This window comes from Cebus imitator, unplaced genomic scaffold (genome assembly GCF_001604975.1).
Source record: "Cebus imitator isolate Cc_AM_T3 unplaced genomic scaffold, Cebus_imitator-1.0 Scaffold253, whole genome shotgun sequence".
Classification (NCBI taxonomy): Eukaryota; Metazoa; Chordata; class Mammalia; order Primates; family Cebidae; genus Cebus; species Cebus imitator.
The window spans coordinates 1,894,644-1,919,255 of record NW_016107568.1 but is presented as its reverse complement, the minus strand read 5'-3'; the positions used below and the strand labels follow the sequence as shown (position 1 = coordinate 1,919,255).

Here is a 24,612-nt window from a genome sequence, read left to right as displayed (position 1 = left end):
AAGAATATTTCATTTTATTATCTTTCAGGTCTTCTCTGGAGTAGCACTTTTAATTTCCTTCAACAACTTTTTCTTTGCTTTCACAACTGGGACAACTGTGTGACACAAGAAGCCTAGCATCTGCCCTATCTCAGCTTTTGACATGCCTTCCTCACTGAGTTTAATCATTTCTAGCTTTTGATTTAAAGTGAGAGATAGGCAACTCTTTCTTTCTATTGAACATTTAGACTCCATGGTATGGTTATTAATTGGCCTAATTTCAATGCTTGCTGACTTGCAGACTTATTTCTATCCATCAATTTCTCAGAATTTTCTGAGTGTCTGCATACTCCACAACCCCATGCAGGTAAATGCACTCTCAATGGATGTGTTTTCCTTCATCTCCTTTCCCAAATCAAGGCCATCTAATATTAATTTCACTACAATCTATCCATCCAAATCCATCCTGTCCTCCTCTGCCTTTCTACCTCAGAATTTCCCCCTCTTCTGTAGCAGGCTGCCCCTTCATCTATGCCACTGATCCACCTCTACTCACTTTGGAGACACCGTACTATAGCAATTACTCCCTGTCCCTCCATCCTTTCTTACTCACTCCTACCCCATTTGTCAACAGACATTCTAAAGTTACCTATCCCTTCCCCAAAAATGCTCAAAAAATCTTTCTCCCATCCTAATATACTCTTGTGCTATACCAGTATCCTTCCTTCTACCATCGAAATGAACAAAAGTGGTCCACAGCATCTTCCATTTTCTCCTAATCCACTGTATTGTAGCTTCAACTGTTTCTACTCCATTCTGTTGAAATAATATTATTTTCTTTTTTGTATATTTATATTATTTTTCATTGACAAATCATAATTGTATTATGTTTATGGAGTATGATGTAATGTTTTGATATGTATATACAATGTGAAGTAATTAAACCAAGCTAATATAGTCATCACCTCTTGATATTTTTGTGGTGATACATTTGAAATTTACTCTGTAAGTTATTTTGACATATTATGATTGACTATAGCCACCCTGATATGCCATAAAGCTCAACACTTATTTCTCTTGTCTCGCTGAAACAATATTCTTGAAGGTTTCTCCAAGACTAGCTTCACAGATGTGCAAAACAGTGCAGTCACATAAGACCCGGTGCTCAGAAACATCCCACCCTTGGAGGCTAATGTCTTCTGATTTTCATCTTCAAATTATTCAAAGAGTTATCTTTGAATAACATTTTGTAGGTAAAGTCCGGTGGGACAACAGGGCATACACAGAAAACTTGGAACCTCAGCTCATGTGTGGTCACAGCTTCTGCCACCTCCCATTCTCCCCTTGATCCACTGCAGTCAACATAGTTGATGACTGTTGCCTACAAGATGACGTCCCACTTCCCAAGCCTGACATTCAAAGCACTCTAACCTGGAATAGTCTTTCCAGTTTTTATTTCTCTTGAGAGCCACCAAACATCCTACTTTCTATCCACATAGACCCCAAAGTGCCCACACCGCAGTGTTTGGCACACCGTGGATGCTTAATGAACTGACTCCTACCTTCACTCACCACACCATGCATGCTATCCCCCTTTGGCTGACTTCAGGCTGTTCCCTTAGTTTGAAATGCCCTAGTTTTATTGCCTTTTTAAATCACTTTTACTTGCAGGCTCAAATTAATGCCATCTCCAAAGTGAAGTTTTTCTCTGAAGTTTTAAACAACATGTGTATCCTATTTATAACATTTTTTTTTTCAAATTGCCGTGTTACTTACTCCTGTACATTATGTCTTTTTTTTTTTGTTTCTTTTAACAGAACACAATACTTTAGCTCCTCCCACTCCTGTATTCCTACCTATCACAAAATATTGTCCAGAAACCATCCAGTATGAACAAACTTATATTAGAGACTGAATGTGGGGTCCTTCTTCGGCTGTAAATTTTCTGAAGGTAGACTATGCCTTACTCATCTTAGCTTTCTTCTGGAACCTAGAACAGTGCCTTTGGACAGTAAGGACCTACTGAATTATGCAAATCCCATATGATTCTCTATTTAATAAATTTGAGAAGGTTCAGATATATCAATTGAGGAGTCTACCTCCGGGAAATTTATTTGTCCTTATCTCACCAAACTAGCTTTTAGATCACTAGATGTGGTAGTTTAAAGTAGCACTGTATGCTTCTCATTATGAACAAACACGGAAAAGTATTGATTTGTAAATTGATAAACCCTGGGGCTATTTGCTAGTGAAAACAGTTTAAACTGGTATATCTTGAAATACATCTTGCTCCCACTTTTGAAAAGGAAACCGTAACCGTCTGCTATGTTACAAAACACTCACATATGTAAACACATAGAAGATGGAACACTCTTTCCTAAGGATAACTCTAATCTAGGCTACTGCCTCCATATCATCTGTGTCCTTTAGAATCTGGTTTAGTTATATCACCTTACATCTCTTAAATCACCAATATCTCCATCTCTACAATCTCTGTCCAGTTAGATCCAAAAATCACTTCTCAACTCTGATCTCCTAGGAGCTAGACTTCTAACTCAACTTTCTTTTCCCTGAGTGAATGAATAAATGCTCAAAATCCAAGAGACATTCATGAAGGAACAGAACTAGTAAGTGGTGGAGCCAGGATGGAAACTCAAACCTGAAGTCAAGACCCACAACCAAAAGTCCTCCCCACCTTTTAACTGCAACTCAATTGCGTCAGTCTCAAATGGTCCACATACGAAAAGACCACAATTTTCCCGTCAGTGAGTTTGGGATTGGCTAACAGAGTACCATCCATCACCTAGATGTTGATCAGAAGGCATATGGAATTGTGTCTTTGCCAAGCTGAATTATTTTAAATAATAGTGATAACAAAGGTTTTCCTAGAAATTTCCTTTGGATTATAGTTAGACCTATGGCAGGCAGCGGAAAATCTTGGCCCTGGGAGGCTCCTGAGCTCTTTTCTCATCGCTATGCTTCCTTGACCTGGATGAGCTATTTTCTATCTATGGGAAGTAGCTAACTGGATAGATTTCCTGTGCCCTGGAAATCGTTCACTCCTGAGTATTACTTTGTCAATATGTTGCTGCAAAGGAAGATTATGAGCTCAAACTCAAGCTCTTCTCCTAATCTCCCAGCATTTTCAATTCCATCAGCTTTCATCCTGAGCCTTAAAAAAGATTTCTAAAATCATGCAAAAACAACCAAAAGCCTGCTATGGTTTCATGGTCTCCATGGAAATGCTAGGAATGGATGCTGTGTTGTCTTCTTCACATATCTCTTGGACTATTTTGTTAATGCCTTTTATGTATGGTACTTGGCAGTTACAAAGCCATTTCTCACTTATTATCTCAGTTAATCCCCACTGCAAACCCACATGGGAAGTATTATTGCCCATGTTTAACATATTATGAAAACTAAATTTGGAGAAGATAAGTGGCTTAACCAAGGTTTACAAGTGGTAAATTCACTCACAGTTTGCAAGTGGCAAATTCAACATTTAAATTTTGGTTTGTCTGATGCCATGGCTGCTATTCTTGCCAACATAACCAAAACAGTGTAGCCTAGAGCAGATCACTTTAATGCCCTAGTGCCCTTGCTTGTTCCTTGAAAATTCACCTCATGGGCACTTTACATTGTTGATATACAGCCTAAAAGAAAGCATCCCAGACAAAGAATTAACAAACTTCTGTTCTGTTTCTGAATCAAGTCACCTTGACCTATTCATGTAATCAACTGCTTCTTCCAGAGGTAAACAGAAATCCTCACCCACTTTCTCCCTTCTGTTATCCCCTCTACTAATACTACCTTAGATAAAATTACATTAAGCTTCATAGAGCCGGGAATGTTATAAAACTTTGCAAATGCATGGCTTACTACAAATTCAAAGTCTTGTGATTGCCAATGATACGAAGATCTTTGCTATGATTTTTTTCCTTTTAACCTTACCCGTCCATAACTTTCTCCAACAAATGGCATCAGTTCCCACCCCTACCTGTTGGCACTTACTGCAGGTGCACACTGCTGCTTCCTACTCAAAGTGCCTGTGACTTAGAAGAAGGGCTTTCTTTGGCCCCACAGCACATGCAGCTTGAGCATAAGGAAGACAGAGTGGGGTGGAAGGGTTGATGGGCCACCCCTTGTACTCTACCATGAATCCCAGAGGTCCTCTAAATATTGAGTTCCAACTTCCCAAAACAGTAGCCTGTTCGTTAATGCCCACTGAGTTGGCCTCCTTGCCTTTTCTGTCTCACTTTTGGCTCTCCTGCTTGTACATCTAGAAACTGCCTCCTAAAGAGAGTACTGCACACAAATCCTAGCCTCGGCATCCACTTCTAGAAAAACTCAAAACTATAAGACAATCCAGGATAAGTAGCAGCTTCACCAGGTAGTTTGTGTAAGGGAACTGAGTGACAAGTCTGCCTACTTTGTCTTTCTTTTCCTCACAGAGAGTGTGTTATAAGGCCCATGTTGCCTCCTTTACTGAAAGCTCTGATAATTTCACCTAGCCCAATCCACAAATTCTCTCATATGGCCTGTAAGTTTCTTTCATCCTACTTTTTCCTCCCTTTCAAAATTTTCAGATTATCTTGGGAAAATCTCCCTCTCAGTTCTTCATTTTATTTTTGAGCTGCCAATATTTTCTAACTTGTGTCTGAAAATGCAAGAGCACCTAGAGACAGAAAGTCATATTTTCTAAGTGTCATTGCACATAATGAAAATAACCACTTCCAACCTCCAAAGCATTGAAAAATGTCCTTAAGGTCCCCTTTCAAAATCACTATAAATGTCTTATTTTTCTTCCTCAACTTTATATAAACCCAATTTTTTTAAGTAGCACTTTTCAAGATGTTACATACTGAATGTGTCCTTCCAAAATATGTTGAAGGCCTAACCCCCAATGTGGCTGTATTTAAAGTAAGGAAGTAATTAAAATTAAATGAAATCATAATGATTAGACCCTGATCTGATAAGATTGGTGTCCTTACAAGAAGAGACACCATATCTCTTGTGGTCTCTGTCTCCCCCTCTCTCTTTCTCCTCTCTTTTCACCCTGTGAGGACAAAGCAAGAAAGCAGCTGTCTGCAAGCCAAAAAAAAAGCCCTCGCCAGAAACCAACCCTGCAAACTTTGATCTGAGACTTCTTATATCCAGATCTATGAGATAGTAAATTTCTATGGTTCAAGACACCCAATTTATGGTATTCTGTTATCGGAGCTGAACAGACTAAGACACAGGGTAAATCTAAATTTATTTTTCTTATAATTGCCAAATTTTTCTTTCTTTTTTGTTTGCAAATGAGATATCTGGATGTTTTAAAACTGTTTTCCACTATAAAGAGTATTGCAGTAATATCAAATATGTAATAGTTCTCTCTGGATGATAATTAAACAAAGCAACATGAATACCATGATTTCCAAAAGAGTTTTAAATCTTAGAGGATTATAACACCTTCCTAACCTTTTTCTTTCCCTTTGTCATAGTGACAGATACTGCAAAATTGGACAGGAGCAAGAAGTTTATACTGTATACGAGCTAGCCACAGGATGACTTAACCTTAAACTACAGAGTTTCACTATGCACTAGTGTAAAAAGCATCAAGAAGGGATCAAACACTATTTTTGTGGATTAGTTTTTCATGACGATATACAATATACATTCTGTACCAACATGGAGTTTATTTGTTCAATGTAAACAAAAAAGATAATGTATTTGCTCACATAATTTCCTAGTCTATGGTTAGATGCTGATATGGTAACTGAGTGGCTCAAAAAAGAAAACACAGCCTCTCTGTTACTCGGTTGTACGTTCCTCTGTGCTGGCCTCTTTCTCAAACAGCCTCCTCCTAAGTGATGACAAAAATATTTCTCAGCAGCAATGGGTTTTTATTATCCTCACAACTAGAATCCCAACGAATGGGAATATTCTTTCTAAATATATCTAGCAAAGGTCCTGGGGAGCAATACAATTGGCTTTGCTGGGGTCACATGTCTACCCCTGATCCAATCACCTTTCTTCAAAACAAGGAAGTACTTTCATTGGTCAGACCTGGGGCTGTGCCCATTTCAGAGGCTGACGTTAAAGTCAGTCTCGCCTAAAAACATGGACCAAGAACGGGAGATGCAGTTCTTTGTGGAGGAACTGGACTACAGGGGAAAGAAAGCTGAGAAATTTACTGCCTTTTCATTTCACGTCCCATCCCCAATTATATACACTAATAATATTCAACACAGCATATCAAAGTCCAAAAACATTAATATGTAAAATCAAATTGTCTAAGTTAAAGCTTAGAGAAAGTAAACTTCCTTTGATTTCTTGGTCTGTTCATTTTCAGCTATAGGAGTTTTTCCAATGTTACCTGTGATCTGAGATATCTCTCACTAGAAATGAGTAACTTTCCTGGGATAATTATCCCAGGAAAAATGTTATTCCCATAATACAGTATTTATTGTGATTTAATGATATCCAAAATAGGAAGGGAAGAAGGATGGCTCTCAACAGGATGCCAGGAAGTCTATGCAATTGTCCAGAATCCATGGTCTATGAACCTAAACACAATTAGGAGACATCTCCCCATGGAAAATTAATTTAGGCACTATACATTGACTATATCTGGGGTAGGGGAACATCCTACATAAACTGTCTCCTTTCCTACAGAATAAATTTGAGACACCACTGCCTTCTGGCAAAGTTATAAATTTGCAACAAGTACAACCCAAGCACCAGCTTTTACCTGAGATTTCTTTCTTTTTTATCCGGCGGATCCCAGTGGGTTTCCATTTCCCCATTGAGCTCTGTGTTCCCAGCACTTATGTGCTGCACGGATGGAAAGTTTTATATAGTAACACAACCTCCACAGTATTTGGGGGACAGGCACTTTCTTTTTCAGTTCATATTTCAGTGGCTGCTGCCATTGCCTTATTGAGGACCTGCTTATGCCTAAGACACTCGCCTCTAAAGGAAGTTGCTACTCTTTCTTACCTTTATTCCAGCTGGAAGATCTCCTTTTTCAGATTTCCAAACTGAAGCTGCTTTTGATGCTTCTCAGTGGTGCAACCCTAGGGGTCCTGGAAGAGCGGTGTCTCTGCCGCATGATCCTCAGGACACCAGCATTCCTGGCCCACCTCTGCTTTTGGGTTCTGTAAAGTTCTTGGACATGATCCCTCAGGATCTTGACAATGCCAACCTGCTTACCTTCTCCATTACCTTGAAACTCGGAAACGCCAATATTTTCACTTTTGAACATACGAATTCAAGATTCATTGCTCCCTTCCCCCTTCTTATCAATATGCAGCTTTTAAAGTATTTGCATCTCTTCCACAAAGTCCTTGTGCTTTCGGGAAACTTAGTCCTGCTTCTAAGTTTGGAAATAATTCAATATGGATCAAGCCAAGTTGCAGAATTCAGTCCCCCAGCAAAAGTTACTAATTTATGACCTAGGCTAGACCAATGAGGATGAATCCCAGAACTTTTGCTTGGAAATGCTTGATAAAAGCACTCTTGCTCCCCCTACTGGTTATGAAAACAGAAGCACGTGGCTGGCAACCACCCGGCAACTCCAAGAGGAGCGCATGATAGAACTTGGATGGAAAAATAATTGCTGTCTTTATCAAAGTATCACCTTAGAAGAGACTAGATTTACTTCAAAGAAAACCTGACGAAACTAATTGAGGGACTCAATTTTGAGAACAGAGTGCCAACTGTAGAGCATATTCCTTTTTATACATCTATATTGACTGGTGGCAAAGCCCTGTTCTGTGAAGGTGGGTTTTATTTTTTAAATACCCTAGAAGTTACTCAAAACCAAAATAGGTAAGTGATCAATTTTAGTAATGGTATTTCCATGGTTTTTAAAAAGCAGAACTTTTTACTTGTGAGTAGTTTACTTATTGCTAAAACTTTGATCCTGAAGTCGGTATCTCTTTTTGAGCAAATAAAACCACTTCCATTCAATGTAGGAAAAAAAATGTTTTCACTTCTTAATTGCATCTTAATGAACTCTGAAGTTTCTTTGACATTTAAAAATAGTTAAATTCTATTAAAAGCTAATCTTTATAAAAAATTTCAGCACCTGAACATTTCTTTTTAAGGGCTAAAACTCCAAATTTACTTCGTCAAATTGCCAAGACAACCAAGAACATCGCCATATTAACACCTGCATGTGACATCGTTGAATGAAGACTTTGTAAAGAGGATGTTTAAAAGTTGAATGTGTGTTCTGTATAGTCTGGCGCTTTCAGACAGCCAAACAGGGTAGAGGCCAGATGGTTCCATATCTGTGTGGCCTCCCACATATCTTACATGCATTTGGAGTTCCTATTTTATAGAATTAACTGTTGCCAATTTTTTTTAACTCTCAAAACCCCTTTATTATCCATTCCAGCAAAGGACATAGAAATAATCAAGTTTGGCAAGAAACATTCAATCCATTTCAGCTCTCTCAAGTAGTACTAGTCCTCTGTCAATCTAAAAACATCAAATTGTGTCCTATTTTTAAAAATACCTCCTGTGAAGAAGTTTTCACCATAACTTATTTCAGAATCAAGGATTCTGAGTCCAGTTTTCGTTATAACAAATAATCACACAATTATTTTTAAGACCATGGTGAGAAAGATATAGTACTGATCTTCTCAGTATCTCTTTTGCAGAAGGGTGAGTCCTTGTGAAGCTTACTTTTATATAAAGTAAACTGCAAGAAGTAAACTCAGAGAACATAAGAAATTCAGATTCTCTGATAACTGGCAAGCTTTTCTACACATTTATTTATAATATTTTGAGATGAACAAATGCTTAAGAGGAATTTTTCTTTGAGGCTTGGCTTTCCTAATTGTAAATAATGATCATTTGAGCTATATAGCATCTTTCTTCAGAGGTGCTCTAAGAACAGCCATCTCATTTGTCTTCACGAAGCAAATGTGAAACTGTGTTTCATTTTTACTTTAGAAATAAATTTGTAAGATATCTAATGGAGAGCCAGAGTTTCTCCTTCTGTAAACAGCATAATGAAAAAAAATCTTAAGAAGCTTTGCCATTTTAAAAAATGATTCAATTATCTAAGTCCAGAAAATAAAATGGTTAAGGGACAAAACTAAAGAAAAAAGTTAATGAATAGGAGTCCCTCCTTTTCATTTTTTTCTGATTAAAATTTTTAAAGTGCCCATCGGATGGAAGGAAACAAGATGTATGATATAATTTTAATTGCACGTACTGCCTATTATATAACATAGGAAACAGAAAGTTTATCTCCCAAACAAATATGACAATGAGTTATTAAAACCACAAGCCATTTTATTTATCAATGATGTCAGTACTCAAAGTTGTCCAGTTAAAATCTACTTCCTCTTGAAAAACAAAAATACACTGAAGGAAGATGCAAACAGCTAGGATTGGTATCATGCTTCCACAGCAGCGACTGTAAGACAGTGAGCCACAGGGAAATGGGAAAACTTGAAAAGTAACAAGTATGAGGACTAAATTAGAAAAGAGCTAGGTAGGGGCATCAGTAGAGGTGAAAATGGAAAAACCTAAGAAAACCAGTGTTGGAATGAATTATGCAAGTGGAAAATACCTCTGTAGAGGGGCTACATGGAAGGACCTAGATCTAACTCCAAGTACCTGATTAGAGAAAGAAAGAAAGAGAGAAAGAGAATTTATAGCCTAAACAATAAGATTAGCAGCCTAGTCATGTAAAGTCTAGAAGTTCTCTTATTTACTCATCACCTTTTCTTTTTCTATAAGACTATTAAGCATAAGGTCAGTAACAGCAAATTTACCCTTTCTTCCCCTCTCTTGGTTTAAATTTTATAAGGAATCTGAAGAGGCTGTCAATCAGTTGGCATTACAGTGGGAAGAGCTTATTGAAGCAGGGTTGACAATAGGTCTTGTCATTCTGCTCCCTGAAAATGCCCTTCGACAACTGTGTCAGGCAGAAAGCACACACAAAGTGCTCAGGATGGAACTTGTGCCCCATGGCACTGATGCAACGGCCAGTGATGGGCTGCCCACATCCATGGCAGAGAGTTCCCCGGCGGTGATGGTAATGGAGCTCACAGAATGGACGTCCATCCAGTTCAAAGAAAGAGCCAGTAGAAAAACTGCTGAAGCAGTCCTAGGTGTAGAGAGGAGAGAGAGAAAAAGAATGCAGATGTCAAGAGGTAAAATGTCAGAAAAGTAAAATCTTCAGCCTTGAAATTCCTGCTAATTACCTGCCAGCTACAGGAATTTCACTCAGCTTCTTGACAAATGGAAGCTAGATTGCCTGCTTGCAAAACAGACAAGTAAATGCCCACAATGGATTTGTATCTCATTTCTTCTTTAGGATGCCCACATCCATTCCTCATTCAGGACTGTGAACCCTTTTACTAATTGCAACTCTTCCTCTCAGAGAGAAGAACCCTTGATTTTCCCTAAGTTCAAAAGAAAAGTAATTATACAGACCCCACAAACAAAGCACTCTGGGTGCCAGACGGTGTCCATGGCTGAAAGGTAGTTTTCCAACACTGGGCGATTGCAGCCACCACACTTGGGTGAAAACAGGGCTAAGAAATCCTTTCGGCAATATGGCTTCTTGTCCTTCTCATGAAAGCCTGGAGAGATAAAAATCAGGAATTCACTGTCGCAGGTTGATCCCTGAAAGCTACACTGGAGACTGAGAGAAGGCCCTTGATCTAACCCCTTTCAACCTCAGTGTTCTTATATTCAAAATAGGATGATGATTGATACGTGATTCAAAGGGTAACTGTAAGAAACAAATGAAATAAAGCAGGTGAAATGTTTTGGCATTGTGTCTGGTTCATAGTAAGCATTTAATAAGTGTTAGGGCTATTCCTCCTCAGTCCCTTTGTACTAAGTATTCCCTTGGCTTGGACAGTTCTGTTCCAGAGCTTGATATAGTTGGCCTCTTCATGTGATGCAGGAATCACTGAAATACCATCTTAACAGAGAGACATCTCTTCAGTCCCTCCTTGTCACATCATTTTTTTCACTGTCTTTATAGCATTTGCCATTATCTGAAATTATCTTTGTGGTCTGTCTCCCCTTCCTGGAACATTAGCTCTAAGAGAAACTACATATTGTTGATCTTGTCACCATTACACCTCCAATATCTAAAACAGCATCTGGGAAAAAAAGTGTCAAATATTTTAAAAGAAAATACTACAAAATAATAATTTCCAAATGGATGCAAGATCTAAACACAATGACTCATACCATGTATATGAATTAAAAGTAGATGCATTCCTCTTTATTTTGTGTGTGTGGGTATATTATTTTTATTGTTTACCAGCAGTGATGAAAATCTCAGTTCCTCCCCAGTCTTTACATCACTTGGTATCTCCAGATATTTCCTTTTTAATCAGTCAAATGGATTTATCTATTTGTACAATGTTATCTGACGGTAGTTTTGATTTGTATTTCCCTAAAGGCTAATGACACTTAGGGGTTTTTCTTAATGTGTGCATGTCATTTCATATCTCATCATTAATGATGTATTCCTCTTTAATCTGGAAATAGGAAAACTAATAAATAAGGCTCAAATTCCAAAAGCAAGTTAAATATTAATAAATTTAGCTACATAAGAATATATCTGAATGACTTACACACGTCAAAAAAGCACCATAAGCAAAGACAAAAGACAATCTGAAGAAAATATTTGCTGATTATATTCCAGAAAAATATAGCTAATATGAAGAGCTCCTAAGTATATGTATGGTTTCAATTATTGTTTTATAAAATTAAAAAGTGAAAACATTAAAATAGGAAAATATGAATCCCCCAAAATTGAATCAAGTTGAAGCAAATTAACTGTATATCAAACTCATGACATGAGCAATAAAAGAAATAATTCATTCAAGTTACTTTAATAGCGTTTAGAGTATACAGTCCTATTCTAAAGACAGAAAGAACTACAAAGAAATCTTAAACTGTTTTCATATATACTGGAAATTTGCTGAGAGTAGATTCTGATGCTCTTACCACATACGCATGAAAAGGATTACTATGATAGAAGATGGATATGTTAATTTGCCTAACTGCAGTAAATACTTCATTGTTTATATCAAAATATCATGTTATGTACCTTAAAGATATAAAATAAAATAATACAATATAATACTATATATATGTATATATACACATACTAAAAATAATTCAGTCATTTACAATACTTAGGTATTTTTCTTGAAATTATTATAGGTAGATTGTATAATAAAACAAATAATTATATTAATGCTTTTGGAAAGCAAGATTTCCAGCATTTAAAAAGATGCAAGTAATCAAACAAGCCAAACAAAAAACTGTATTCTTATGCTATATCAAATAGATCAGTATGGACTCATGACCTATTTTTCTTTGAAAAAAACAAAAACAAAACAAAAAACAGATTCCGTCTAGGTGCAGTGTCTCCTGCCTGTAATCCCAGCACTTTGGGAGATTAAGGCGGGAGGATTGGTTGAGGCCTGGAATTTGAGACCAGCCCTGGGCAACATAGTGAGACCCATTCTCTACAAAAAAATTTTTTTAATTAGCCAGGCCTGGTGGTATACATCTGTAGTCCCAGCCACTTGGATGGCTGACTTGGAAGAATTGCTTGAGTCCAGGAGTTCAAGGCTGTGTAGCAAGCTATGACAGCACCTCTGCACTCCAGCCTGGGCAACAGCATGAGACCCTGTCTCTATAAATTTAAAAACCTTAAAAAGTAGATCTGAAGTTCCGTCCACTGAAAAACCTAGAAGCAATGACATCCTAGAAATAATGAACACTCTTAATTTTTAAATACTCTCACTGAAGCAATCTTTTTGGAGAAATGGATGATTCCAAGTATGTGGCAGTGTTGAGAAGACAGGCCTGATATATCTTGCTGTGCCAAGGAAGTAGAAAGATTACTGGGATCATGTCAGAAAGACACAGTAATCGAATTGAAGGGGCTACCTCTAACCTCAGATAAAATAATTCGAGTATTAAAAAAATACTACTGCGATAGATCAAATTATATCAAGCATATATATAACTCCATAAGTTCACAATGATTTTTTTAAATAAAAACTTATTAGTCTCCATTGGGTGTTGTTAACGAACCCATTCATTACCCTTATAATTACTCTTACAATTACTCTTATTAACAGACAGTGTCAAACACTTATCTCACCTTTCCTGTATAAGGAAAGCTCACACAGGAGATATACAGGAGAAAGCCCGTGTATGAGATATATTTCAAGATAACCCAATAATTGATGATAGAAAGTTATTGTAGAACCCAGATAATAAATATAGACGGAATAACAGAAAATTCAGCATTTTACCACCTAGTCCATTGGATTTAGGCAATAGTCACCAATGAGAAACTTTAAAATAGAGGGATCAGGATGACACTGCTTAAATCTAGTGGTCAATCTTAGTAGCAATAAAAGTGGTCAACCAGTCATTATATACCTCTTGATGTGATGCCACAAAAAGTACACTGCACCCATCACCTAAAACCTATTCTTGCCATCCAAATCCCCCAAAAGTGAACCTAAACCTAGTAATCTCTAGGTCTAAATGAATAGTTTAAGGAAAATATGGGAGATGGGGCAGGAGTAGAGCAAGAAAGTTAAATAGTGTCATGAGGAAGCAGCCAGTCAAATCAAGAATATGGGACATTTTATGGGATATACGTTCTGGCTTCATAACAAATCAACGGTATAAAAAAGCAGCAAAGAGAGGACTGATAATAGAATTTTTAAAATTTGAGAGACAAAACAGCCAAATGCAATGCATAGACCTTGCTGAGATCCTGATTCAAGCAAAGCGAGTCTGTGACATTTTCTTAGAAATTCGAATAGGAGTTGCAAATGATAAGGAATTGTTAATTTTGTTAAGCATAAAGGTAGTTTTTAAAAAGACCTTCTCGGCTAAAAGTGATGCATGCTGAAGCATTTAATGATGAGATTACATGACTTCTAAACTTGCTTCTTAATATTCCAGCAAGAAAATATGTGGATGGATGGGTGAAGGTTAATAGAAGAATCTGCTTGGCAAAACACTTATACTTATTGAAGCTAGTAAGAAAGCACTTTTGTGTTTAGAATGTACTGTAATAAAAACACTTTAAAAGCATTTTGTTAAGGTATAAGGACTTTCTCTTTAATACATGAAATTTTCACTGTTAAACACTTATTAGAAAATTCTTGGCTTGAGTCTTACTGGTCCCATGTCCAGATAGTGGAGCTACATTGAGGATGAGAAACTCATGGTGATTGTTTTTCAAAACCTTTTAAAACAAGTGTACCTCACAAATCAAAAAATAGCCCCAAAATAAATACTTTTAATAATAATATGTTGAACATATAAGTCAGGAAACTCAAAAGAAAATGATGGAGTTCTAATTTTTGCTAATTAGTAGTTGAATTTCTAATTTTAGCTAAGCAGTAAAAACAGTGTTAAATAAATATATTCAATGCTAGAAAATACATGGAATGATCCACATAGTCATATATTCCTGGTAATAATATTAACTGTTACTATCCTTTGGGAGAGTCACTTGATAATGTATATCAAGGCTTTTTTAAAAAAAGATGTAGACATCTAAGTCTTGGGAATTAAACAATTCAAAAGAAGGAAACATTATGTTTAATGATATTCATTGTAGCACTACTAAACACCAGAAGTAATCTAAATATGATACTATTGTTAACACATTAAGTTGCTTCCAATATTTGGAACTATAATAATGCTTCAGTGAAAATCTTTAGTCATATAAGATTTGATTTTTTGTTTATTTACATAAATCCCTAATGAAATAATTAACATTATTAAAATTATTATAAAACTATTATGAAATTATAATGAAACAACATGGAGAAATGCTTAAGTATCAAAAAGAATTTTAGGCACACAATAACTTATGTATGTGCATATATGAATAAATGTGGATAAACATAGGTAGAAAAAAATTTTGTATTGCTTTAGATTAACAGCGTACTAAGTTAAAAACAAAAGTTTCTGCAAGATCTTTTTATTGTCTTTACACTTACAAAAAACATTTAACTAATCCTTAAGCACTTATTCAAGTGATATATTTGCTCTGTTTTGAAACTCCTTTTCCTGAGATACCTAAATGGCTTAGTCCTTTGCTTACCTCAGGGGTCTGCTTAAAAGAACAAGTGACTCAACACTGTGTCTCAAATGGTACCTAATCACACACACACTCTCTCTCTCTCACCACGCAGAGTAAGAAGTAGTTCGTTGGCTAGTTTGATTACTGTTTGTCTTCTCCACCAGAATACATTAATCATGACAGCAAGAACTTTCCTTTTTGTCACTATATATCACTAGTACTTAGAACAATACCTGACACATATATAGTAGTTGCTCAACAAATATTTATTCTTATGGGCAGACATAAGAACAATATAACAATAGCAAAACTGAGATCATCTGCTCCACAAGTATATTGTAGTTTAGAGTCTCACTTCAGTAGTGACTAGAATATGTATAAATACATTAACTTTTATATAAGAAATCCTGCTTGGTATTTACCTAGAGAGGCACCTAAAATGAAGACGATATTACGGGCAATCCCATTTATGGAGCACCTGCATTGTACTGGTTCCACTGAAGGCTCTACCTATAGTACTAAATTAAAATGAGATTTTTCAGAGCAACCTTCTGAGGTAGACTTTAGCCTACTTTAACAAATGAGAAAAGACAACTTAGAGAATTTATACCCGAGCAGTCCGTAGAGGAGCTGAGATTCAAATCTAGGTTTAACTTCAAAACCTAACTTCAATGTAATACTCCTAACTTAAATGCATCCTGACTTTGACCTCTCTGTGAGAACTGACAGTATCAGCAGAGCACAAATGTCATAGCCCAATAGTGTTTGCAAATATGACAGTTCTACCTCTTACCCACTAAGACAGAATGTAAGCAAAGAATGCACAGTGTGGTGTAAAGTGGACTACCTAGAAAACACTATTTCTAGAAATAGCTTTGATAATAGTAGCCAGATCACAAAACGGCAATAGAAGCAGCTAAGTGTTGGGAACCAAACCATGTAGCTGCAGTTTTTCCATTACCTTGTTATTTTTTCACGTCTTATTTTGTTCAACTTTGCTTTCTTTAAAAAGCAGACAATTTATCAGAATTCTGAGGCCTACATATCTGAATCTAAACTAGTAATTTTATATGCTGTCCTGTGTTCTTCCTCTAAACCCCTGAGACACAGAAGAGTTCACTTTACTTCTTATTTACTCTGTCAAAGGATGCCTAGAATCTGTTCAAGGGAAACTGAATATCATTAAGTCCTACTGTTTAAGAAAAACAAATACCTGCAACCACCTGTCTCAATTTTGTGTAGCATAATAGTGTTTCTCAAACTTTAGTGTGCATTATTCATCTGGGAACTTGACAAAATGGGTCTTCCGCCCCGAGTTTTTTTTATTCAACAGGCATAGGATGGGGCCCAAGATTTTGCATTTCTAACAAGTTCCCATGTGATGCTGATGTTGCGTAAAGTAAATGACACAAAACTGAGCTTTCCTATAGGTGAGTATTACTTGAGAAAACTTTAAGACATGCCAACTATCCTAGAAATGACCCTCATCCAGGCATCTGCAGGACAGCTGGTCTCGAGAGTGGAATAGCAGCGAAGTAACAGCCTCTGTTTTAACTTGGGTGACTCTCAGGAGAGGAATCAAAAGCAATCAGCCAAACTTGCTGTGATAACCCTGCATTTCCTAATCTAATAAATTAAGAAAGTTTCAGCTCTTGCTTTCTTGGAGGATTTCTTTGGGGCCAATTACCTCTAGAGGAAGAATGAGAAATACTGACAATTAAAAGTGCCACAGACAGAGGGAGAGTGTTTGTACTCTGGTGAGGCTCTTAGCCACAAGGGAAATTAGAGAGCGCCTGGATGAGCTGGATAATGAACAATTAAAAAGAAACACACGTAGACATTGAAGGGCTCATCCCTGCAGGAGGATGCTAAGCCCCAGTGACTTGAGCCATAAAGAGGGATTTTCTGAGCTGATGAATAAATGCAGATGAATTTAATTTCCCAGGAGGCTCAGAGGTTAAACTGTCATTATAGAAACTCTTTGTGACTATGCAACTTGGAGTAAGGCAGGATGTCACCTAATTAATGGACTGACCATATGGCAGGAGACCTGTTTACAGAAAGCCAGGCATATAAAGGAAAATAAAACCCAAGTGGAGCTTCTGATTCATAAATGTCACTTCTGGTCATGTGACTCTATGTATAAATATGTCTTAAGTGTTGTTTCCTGTTTCTATAAAGTCTTAAATGAACACATCTGCCCTGTCTGCTTAGAAGGTGCCTGAGTCAAGAATATGAGAACTAGTTACCTTCATGGTGCTTTCTGGTCATCCAATGGATTCGGTATTTGTGTGTGTGTGTATCTAACTTATGTCTCCACTTTAAATATGCCTGTGTCCTGTTGTTTTGCTTTCAGGGGACTTCTCCATCAAATTAATCCATGGGCAGTATTCACTTGCTGACTGTGCTACTCAACTAATTCTCAGACCAGTACAATATAAATTTACTGTGACACATTTTAATATGATTTGGATTAAGTCTCAATGAAAAATGCTGCTTAGGTAAAATACCATCTAGAAATGAAATACCTAATGATTTGTGAAAAAGCATTGAGCAAGCTCCAGTGAACAAGCAAATTACTACAAAGCACTTTGCTAGTGGATTCTGTCAGTGCCACTGTATCTGTGTCTATTGCCAAATAAAGCATATCGTATTGGTACCGTGAAAGTAAACATATCCAACAGCAGAAGAGGAACTGAGTTTCAGGCAAAAGGCAGTTGTGATGTTTTATAAAAAACAAGTACCATGTTCTTTATAAAACATCACAACTGCCTTTTGGCTGAAACTTGGGCAGAAAGGATACCCAAATTGAAATCCCGCCTCTTCAACTTTCTCACTGTATGACTTTAAGAAAATCACGTTGTCTACCTAAGACTCACTATTTTCATCCATAACTAGGTAAAATGTGGAATAAACTTGCTTTCACAAGACTGAGGTGGTACTAAATAAATTATTTTTAACAATATACATAATAGTATATCTGATATTTAGGAAAGTCTCCATATTAGTAAAGGGCCTGAACCCATGGAATTTTCTTTACTCCCTCCTGAAACATCATTAACATGACAGTTAAGGAATTATGTAAATTATAAAGAGCTATAAGGAAAGAGAAAAAAGTAAAGGATATGCCACCAGATGAGATATTAACTAAATTTTCAAGAATTTAAAGTAGATTATAAGAGTGGCAACTGGCTTAACATAAATAAGAAAACCAAACTTATGTCTCTACAGATGGGAGATGCCAATAAAAATCAAGCCATCTTGAATGCCATAACATCAGAGGGGCTCAGGAACTGAAATCATGAGGTATTCTTCAAGGCTAGAAACAGGACTGGTTGAAAGTCTAAAGAGTCATTAGAAGGTCAAATGCCCTATCTTACCATAAGATACAGTGATTATTTCTGTAAATATTGAACAAGAGTCTCAATGATCAGAGATACTGAGCACCATGAGGAAAGGAGTCAAGTTCTCTACTGAAAAATGGGAATTAAGTAAAAGCTGACATGCTGAATGGTGAAAAGCCCATTCCTCCACCCTCTTTTTCAATCTCTGAATGTTGGCAAAGATAACATCTCTTTAGTATAATTGACTCAACAGAAAAGATATAAGATTATCATAGTCAGGGGTCACTCAACAAAATGGCCAGAGCATCTTACCTGAGTACCATATAGTCAAATACACCACTCAATAATTTCTGTCCATAAAATGCTAAAATTAGCATTTTAGTGTCTCATTATTAAATAGTAACAGACAACCATGAATCAGCAGCATTTGCAAAGACCAGTGTAAATAACCATAAGGCACCAAGATGTAATATATATCAAATTCCAAATTGAACTGCAAAACATCCCTCCAAACAGGTAGCCAAAGACTATTTGTACAATTCTGAAATTCCTCACTCTTGCTCAGGATATAAAACAGGTAAGGAAAAAGAAAAACTGAGAGAGGGGTTCCTTTGAAGAAAACTGTGCTATGAGTGCCCCACCACCACCAAGAAAGATGTGGTATAGTTCTGGATAATCTCAGGTCAAAAGAGGGACTTCAGTGGAACCACCCAGAGAGCTGGATATGTGTGCCTTGGCATTAGTGAGATGCAGTTGATGGTATCAGAGTCACCCCTGGAAAAGGTCCATAGGTAAGTCCAGCTGAAAGAGCCTATGGCAGCTGAATAGAAAGATGCAGCTAAAAATTAATTGTAATTCCACTGACTGTCAGAGAAAAAAGCAAGTTACCCATGGTCCTTCTATGAAAATATGAGAGGAAGAGATGATCTGGAAGCATGTTAATAATTTCTAAGGGGTCACTAGGAGGGAACAATGAAAGCCCCTTGAAAAAAGAATATTTACAAAACATCCTCAATGAAGCATGATAAGGAGAGAAAAGCCAGTCAAGACATGTAAAGGGCAATCAAGAGTTCACTGTTGGACCTGTCTTAATCCACAAAAGAATTCAGGGAAAAAAGTCAGAGTTAAACGTTGGCTGGGCCTGGAGATCATAAAGCCAATTTAACAACAATCTTAGACAAGTTAGACCATCCTGCCTTCCATTCTCATTTCCAACCTCTCTAGTGTTTCAACCCTAGAGCAGGCAGGCAATAAGAGTGAAGGTGGTGGATGCCAAGTGTGGGTCAGCAGAGATGAAAGGCCATACCCCTATCCTCGCCTCCTGCAGCTTGAAGGCCCTAAAAGGGAGAAGGAGTGGCTGTCGCTTTTAAAGAGTTAGAAGCCTTAACTATTACACAGACTGAATTACCTAAGGGCTTAGTTTTTGTGTTTTGTTTCTTAAATTGATTTTACATTTAGAACTGTTTTTTAAGAGTAATTAGAAAAGACAGAAGACTGGCCAAGTTTTTATTTATGAGAAAGGAGAAAACCTTCCACACTGAGTTTATTATAAAAGGACAGGAAAAGACAAAGTAAAGCAGCTTTCAGATTCCGTATTTGTTCAAAATAAACATAAAAATAAAAAGTAAAAAAAGATGATTCAGAAAACACATGAAAAAAACGTACAAAGGGGAAAGAATGGGCCATATAGAAAAGATCAAGGTAAAAAATTCTTAATAAAAACGTGCCAACCATGGAAGCTAAAAGACAGTGAAGCAACGTCTTCGGAATTATGATGGAAGAGCGTTTTCACTTAGAATTATATGTCCAGGCAACTTAAGGGCAATGACAGAATAAAAATATTTTCAGATAGTCAAATTCTCAAAAATTCATTGTCAGAAAGCTACTACAGGATGTGACCAGCCAAAATAAAGGTGGTAACACATATAAAACGAAGACATGGCATCCAGGAAAGAGAGGATCCAAAGAAGAAGGTAATAAAAAAAATTCCCAAGAGTAATTTCTAAATATAATCCTAAGTTAATGAACCAGAATGACTGCTACTCAAGAGGAAGAAATCATTTCATGTTGAATCAGGAGGAGGAAAGTCACCTGGAGGGATATCTCCAGCAAAAAAAAAAAAAAAGAAAGAAAGAAAGAAGAGAAAAGAAACTGACTTATTGCCAGATGTAGTTGGACATCTTGAAAATAATTTTGCAGTTCTGTTACTTAGTGATAAATACAAAGAAAACCAAGCTAATTTTAAAAGGATTCAAATGTTAACTTTAGGAAAACATAAATGTATACAGAAAGGACACTGTGATAATAATATTAACATTACTGTACCTCCATGTGCTTGGCACTGTTCTAAATACTATCCTTGTATTGTCTCTAAATCCGCATAACAACTCTATAAGGTAGGCAATCTCATTAGGCATATTTTACTGATGAGGAAAGTGAGGTACAGAGATGTTAAATGACTCGAATAACATCGTATAGTAAATAAATACCACAACCCAGATTTGAACCAGGGAGTCTGACTCCAAAATCCAGACTCTACTGTAGTCAGTTTGCTACATGGCTTACTTGTGAGTGGTAGCCTATGATTGTCAACATATACACACTGAATACTGATCTAACCTGTAATTATGACATAATTATGCATTGAAAAAACAGGAAAGGGAAAGTTTTTTGGGAGTGAGTGGGGTAATAATAACAATTCCAAATTTCATCTTCCCTGCTAGACAGTCAATATATAATGGTTAAAACTGAAAAAATAAAATAATTATAACAGTATAAGTTATTATTTAAAACACTTAAGTAAATAACAGAATAAACAGTTCAAAGAATTTGGAAAGGAAAACTGTATTTGGGGATGAGAAAGGGGCTTTATCCCCAAGAGAAAGGGACTCCCTGCCTTTCTCCAACATTCATTTATAAATGTTGGAGAAGGCAGGGAGGGATGGCATCTAGTACTGAAATGGGTACTTCGATAGTAGTGATAGGAACTAGGACTCCCATGACTACCAGGAAAAGTGTTGCTGGTCTTATAACTCCCACTGTGGTGTGGGAGGCAGCCTCCCACGTAGGGTCATACCTTCTGCACCAAACACCTCCCCACAGTGGGAGCAGAAAAAGTGCTCTGGGTGCCAGGTCTGGTTCATTGCTGTCAGCACTTTCTGGAAAAGGAACACACAGATATTACAATGATGCGGAGTTGTAAAACATGACCCTGGTTCTAAACAAGTGATTAAAAGCTGAAGGAGGTGGGGATTCACTTACATCCAGGATGGGAGCAGCGCAGTAAGCACAGCGTGGAGAAAAAAGGTGATGGTAGTCGTTGGGGCAGTAGGCCAAGCCACTCCGCTCAAAGAAGGGACTGGAGCCAATCTCTTCTTTGCAATGAGTACAGACAAAATGCTCAGGATGCCATGATTGCCCTAGAGCATGGATCACCTGTGGAGTGAAATGAAGCCTGACACAGGAGCCCGGATGAGTGCTCTATGGCCTGTAAGTTGCACAACTCTAGGGGACACTCTTCATACTGTATCCCTTAGAGACAACACCCTCTGGAGTTACACAACACTGAAGCCTAGACCTAGGTTCCACCGAGGCAATCTGTTGCCTGTGCTTTATAGAGTGGTCGTAAAAGGATGCCCACTTTCCTGACTGATTACTGTGATGAAAGCCTGTAAACATTCACCACCACTCCACTACCACAGAGGGTGGCAGAAACAACTTAGAGCACATTGATGAAAAATAAGCCATAACTGTAGTCGTGGCATGAAAGGCACTCCTGGAAGAGGAAAAGGCCAAATGACAGTTTTTATTCCTCTAGTTTGAACACTTTATTCCATGCCCCATGCAGTTAGGTCTCAAAGCCTTTTATCATAGCTTTGGTGAAGGATGATGCAGAACAGGAGTTTGCAGCTGTGACTTGGAGCTGAGTTCGGCTGGAAATTGTAATCAATCAATTTAGACTGGGAATGTTTGAACAACAGGAGCAGTGAGAAAGGTCATCTGAGACCAGAGAGTCTCCTGGTTTCAGATCTTACCTCTACCTCTTACTAGGCCTTGGATACGTCCATTAACATCTCTGAGCCCTCAGTTTCCGTATCTTTACAAAGGGAACAATCATTCTTCTTGAAGGGCTGATGTGACCATTCAATGAGGAAATACTTGTAAAGCACTTAGCTCAGTGGCCAGAGCACTGTAAGTGGTTAGTAATTATTAATGATAACTAAAATATCTTAAAATATAAGGAGAAAGAGCAACTCTTGATGAGACAGAGTGAGACACAGAGGGCTGTAGGACCAAAATTTCAGCCCATCTCACCTTCCCAGCAATCGGTTTCTGACAGGATGCACAATGGCCCTTGGGCACTGTGGCAATGCCAAGGTCCTGCAGTTCCTGCTCCAGACCCCCAAGCATTGAGTCCAGGGAGGCTCTGTGATCCTGCTTGTCTGGTAAGTGTTTATTGCCAGCATCTGCTCTCGCTGCAACCTGGCCCAAGGGAAAAACCAAGAACAGAATCAGCCTCATGTACCTTTATTCTCACTAGCATCTTCTTATGACTCTATAAATTCACCTCTACTGACTGATCTCTTAGCCTTTCCCCAATTTTCCTCCAAGGCATTGGAAGAATCTAAAATTTTAACACCAATAAAAATATTTTCATCTCCCTTTCATTCTAAACTCTTCAGGCCAAATGAAATCAGACTAATCTATTTGTAAATTTTTTCTTAATGCAGAAAATTTAGTACATAAAGATGACACCCTTTGAAAATCTTAGGATGAGCCCAGTTCAAAAATTAGTCACATCCCTCTTTTACTCATTTATTCTGCAATATTTGTTGACTACCTGGGTTTGTGCCAATCACTGCTCTAAGTACTTGGATTAAAGCAATGGATAAGACAGACCAAGTGTCTGGCCTCTTGAAATTGCATTCTGTGGGTGATAGACAATAAATAATTAAACAAATAAATATATGCTGTAATGTCAGATAGAGATAAGTTATTTGGAGAGATCAAAGTGACACAGCAAGATGGAGAGAAGAATTGATTTAGATGGAGGTGGTAATCAAAGAAGGCCCCTCTAAGGAAGTAATATTTCAGTAGATATTTGGGACTCAGAAATATTGACATTTATGGGAAATGCATTCTAGGGGGAGGGAAGGCCCTGAGGAGGAAAACAACTTGGCACATTAGAAGAAAAGTCAAAGACATCAGTGGGGCTAGAGCAGAGGGAGTGAGATTGAACACAGCAGGAGTAGGTGACAGAGAGAGAGGCAAAGATTCCATAGGGACTTCATGGCAAATGCTTGGGTTTTATTACAAGGTGATGGTGCCACTGCAGGATTTCAAGCACAGGAGTGAAGGAATCTGGAGGATCCCTGTGGTAGCTGAGTGGAGAATTAAGTGTTGACACGCAAGAGTGAATGCAGAGAGATGATCAGATAAGGACTTAGATCAGTGTTATAGAAGAAGGTGGTGAGAAGTGGTCAGATAAGACCTGTTGAAGGATTGGAATTATTGAAGCAAAAGCCCAAAATTATTATAAACCATTCAAAGAAAGATCCTCGAATTACCAAAAAAAAAAAAAAAAATGTGGCTAACTCACCCTTCGTCACTTCATGTCCTGATTCCAGCTCTCTCTACTCCTTTCCAGCTGTGCTACTGCTACCATCTATCTACTGAAAACTTCGCTCATCGGAAAACTACAATGGCTCTCCGTTGCCTCCACATCAAGTCTGCACTCATCAGACAGACATTCAAAGCTTCCCATCCGCTGCCCTCGCTTTTGTCTTTCCCAATCTCATCTTTTATTAAAACTATTCTGTAAAAGGTCTCCATTGTTCCCGGCCAGCTGGGCTTCAGTCTCCTGAATGTGATCTGTTACTGTCTGCCTTAAAACCTCTACTTATCTTACTTTTACTGCCTGTTATAATATCACATTATCACCAATCAAAATGCTCATTTTCCTTCAAGACATTTTGATCATCTAACAGGTTTCCTTCCTCCTCTAACACATGTTAGTTAATGTTCGAAAATTTAGTGTTCAGAAGGTTAGTGTCTGAAAGGTCTGAAAGGGTGACTGACATTAATTATGAAAAATAAGTAAAAATACAACAATATATCTACATCTACATCTCTATCTCTTCACTTACATATTTCAGAATACTTCTGAACAGATATAGAAGAGACGGGAAATTC

General features: G+C 37.4%; 1 protein-coding gene across 3 annotated transcripts in view; it reads right to left on the bottom strand.

Moving 5' to 3' along the window:
• Window positions 1-9,249: 9,249 nt before the first annotated feature.
• Window positions 9,250-24,612, bottom strand: part of LPXN (leupaxin) — a 41,927-nt gene continuing 26,564 nt past the window's right edge. For all 3 annotated transcript variants that reach the window (XM_037728009.1, XM_017498918.2, XM_017498919.2), the window contains 5 exons: window positions 22,735-22,902; window positions 21,682-21,855; window positions 21,497-21,578; window positions 10,420-10,568; window positions 9,250-10,090 (listed from right to left, as the gene is read on the bottom strand). In XM_037728009.1, the coding sequence (XP_037583937.1) occupies window positions 9,821-10,090; window positions 10,420-10,568; window positions 21,497-21,578; window positions 21,682-21,855; window positions 22,735-22,902 (843 nt within the window). In that variant the 3' untranslated portion in view covers window positions 9,250-9,820. The remainder of the gene's footprint in view (window positions 10,091-10,419; window positions 10,569-21,496; window positions 21,579-21,681; window positions 21,856-22,734; window positions 22,903-24,612) is intronic.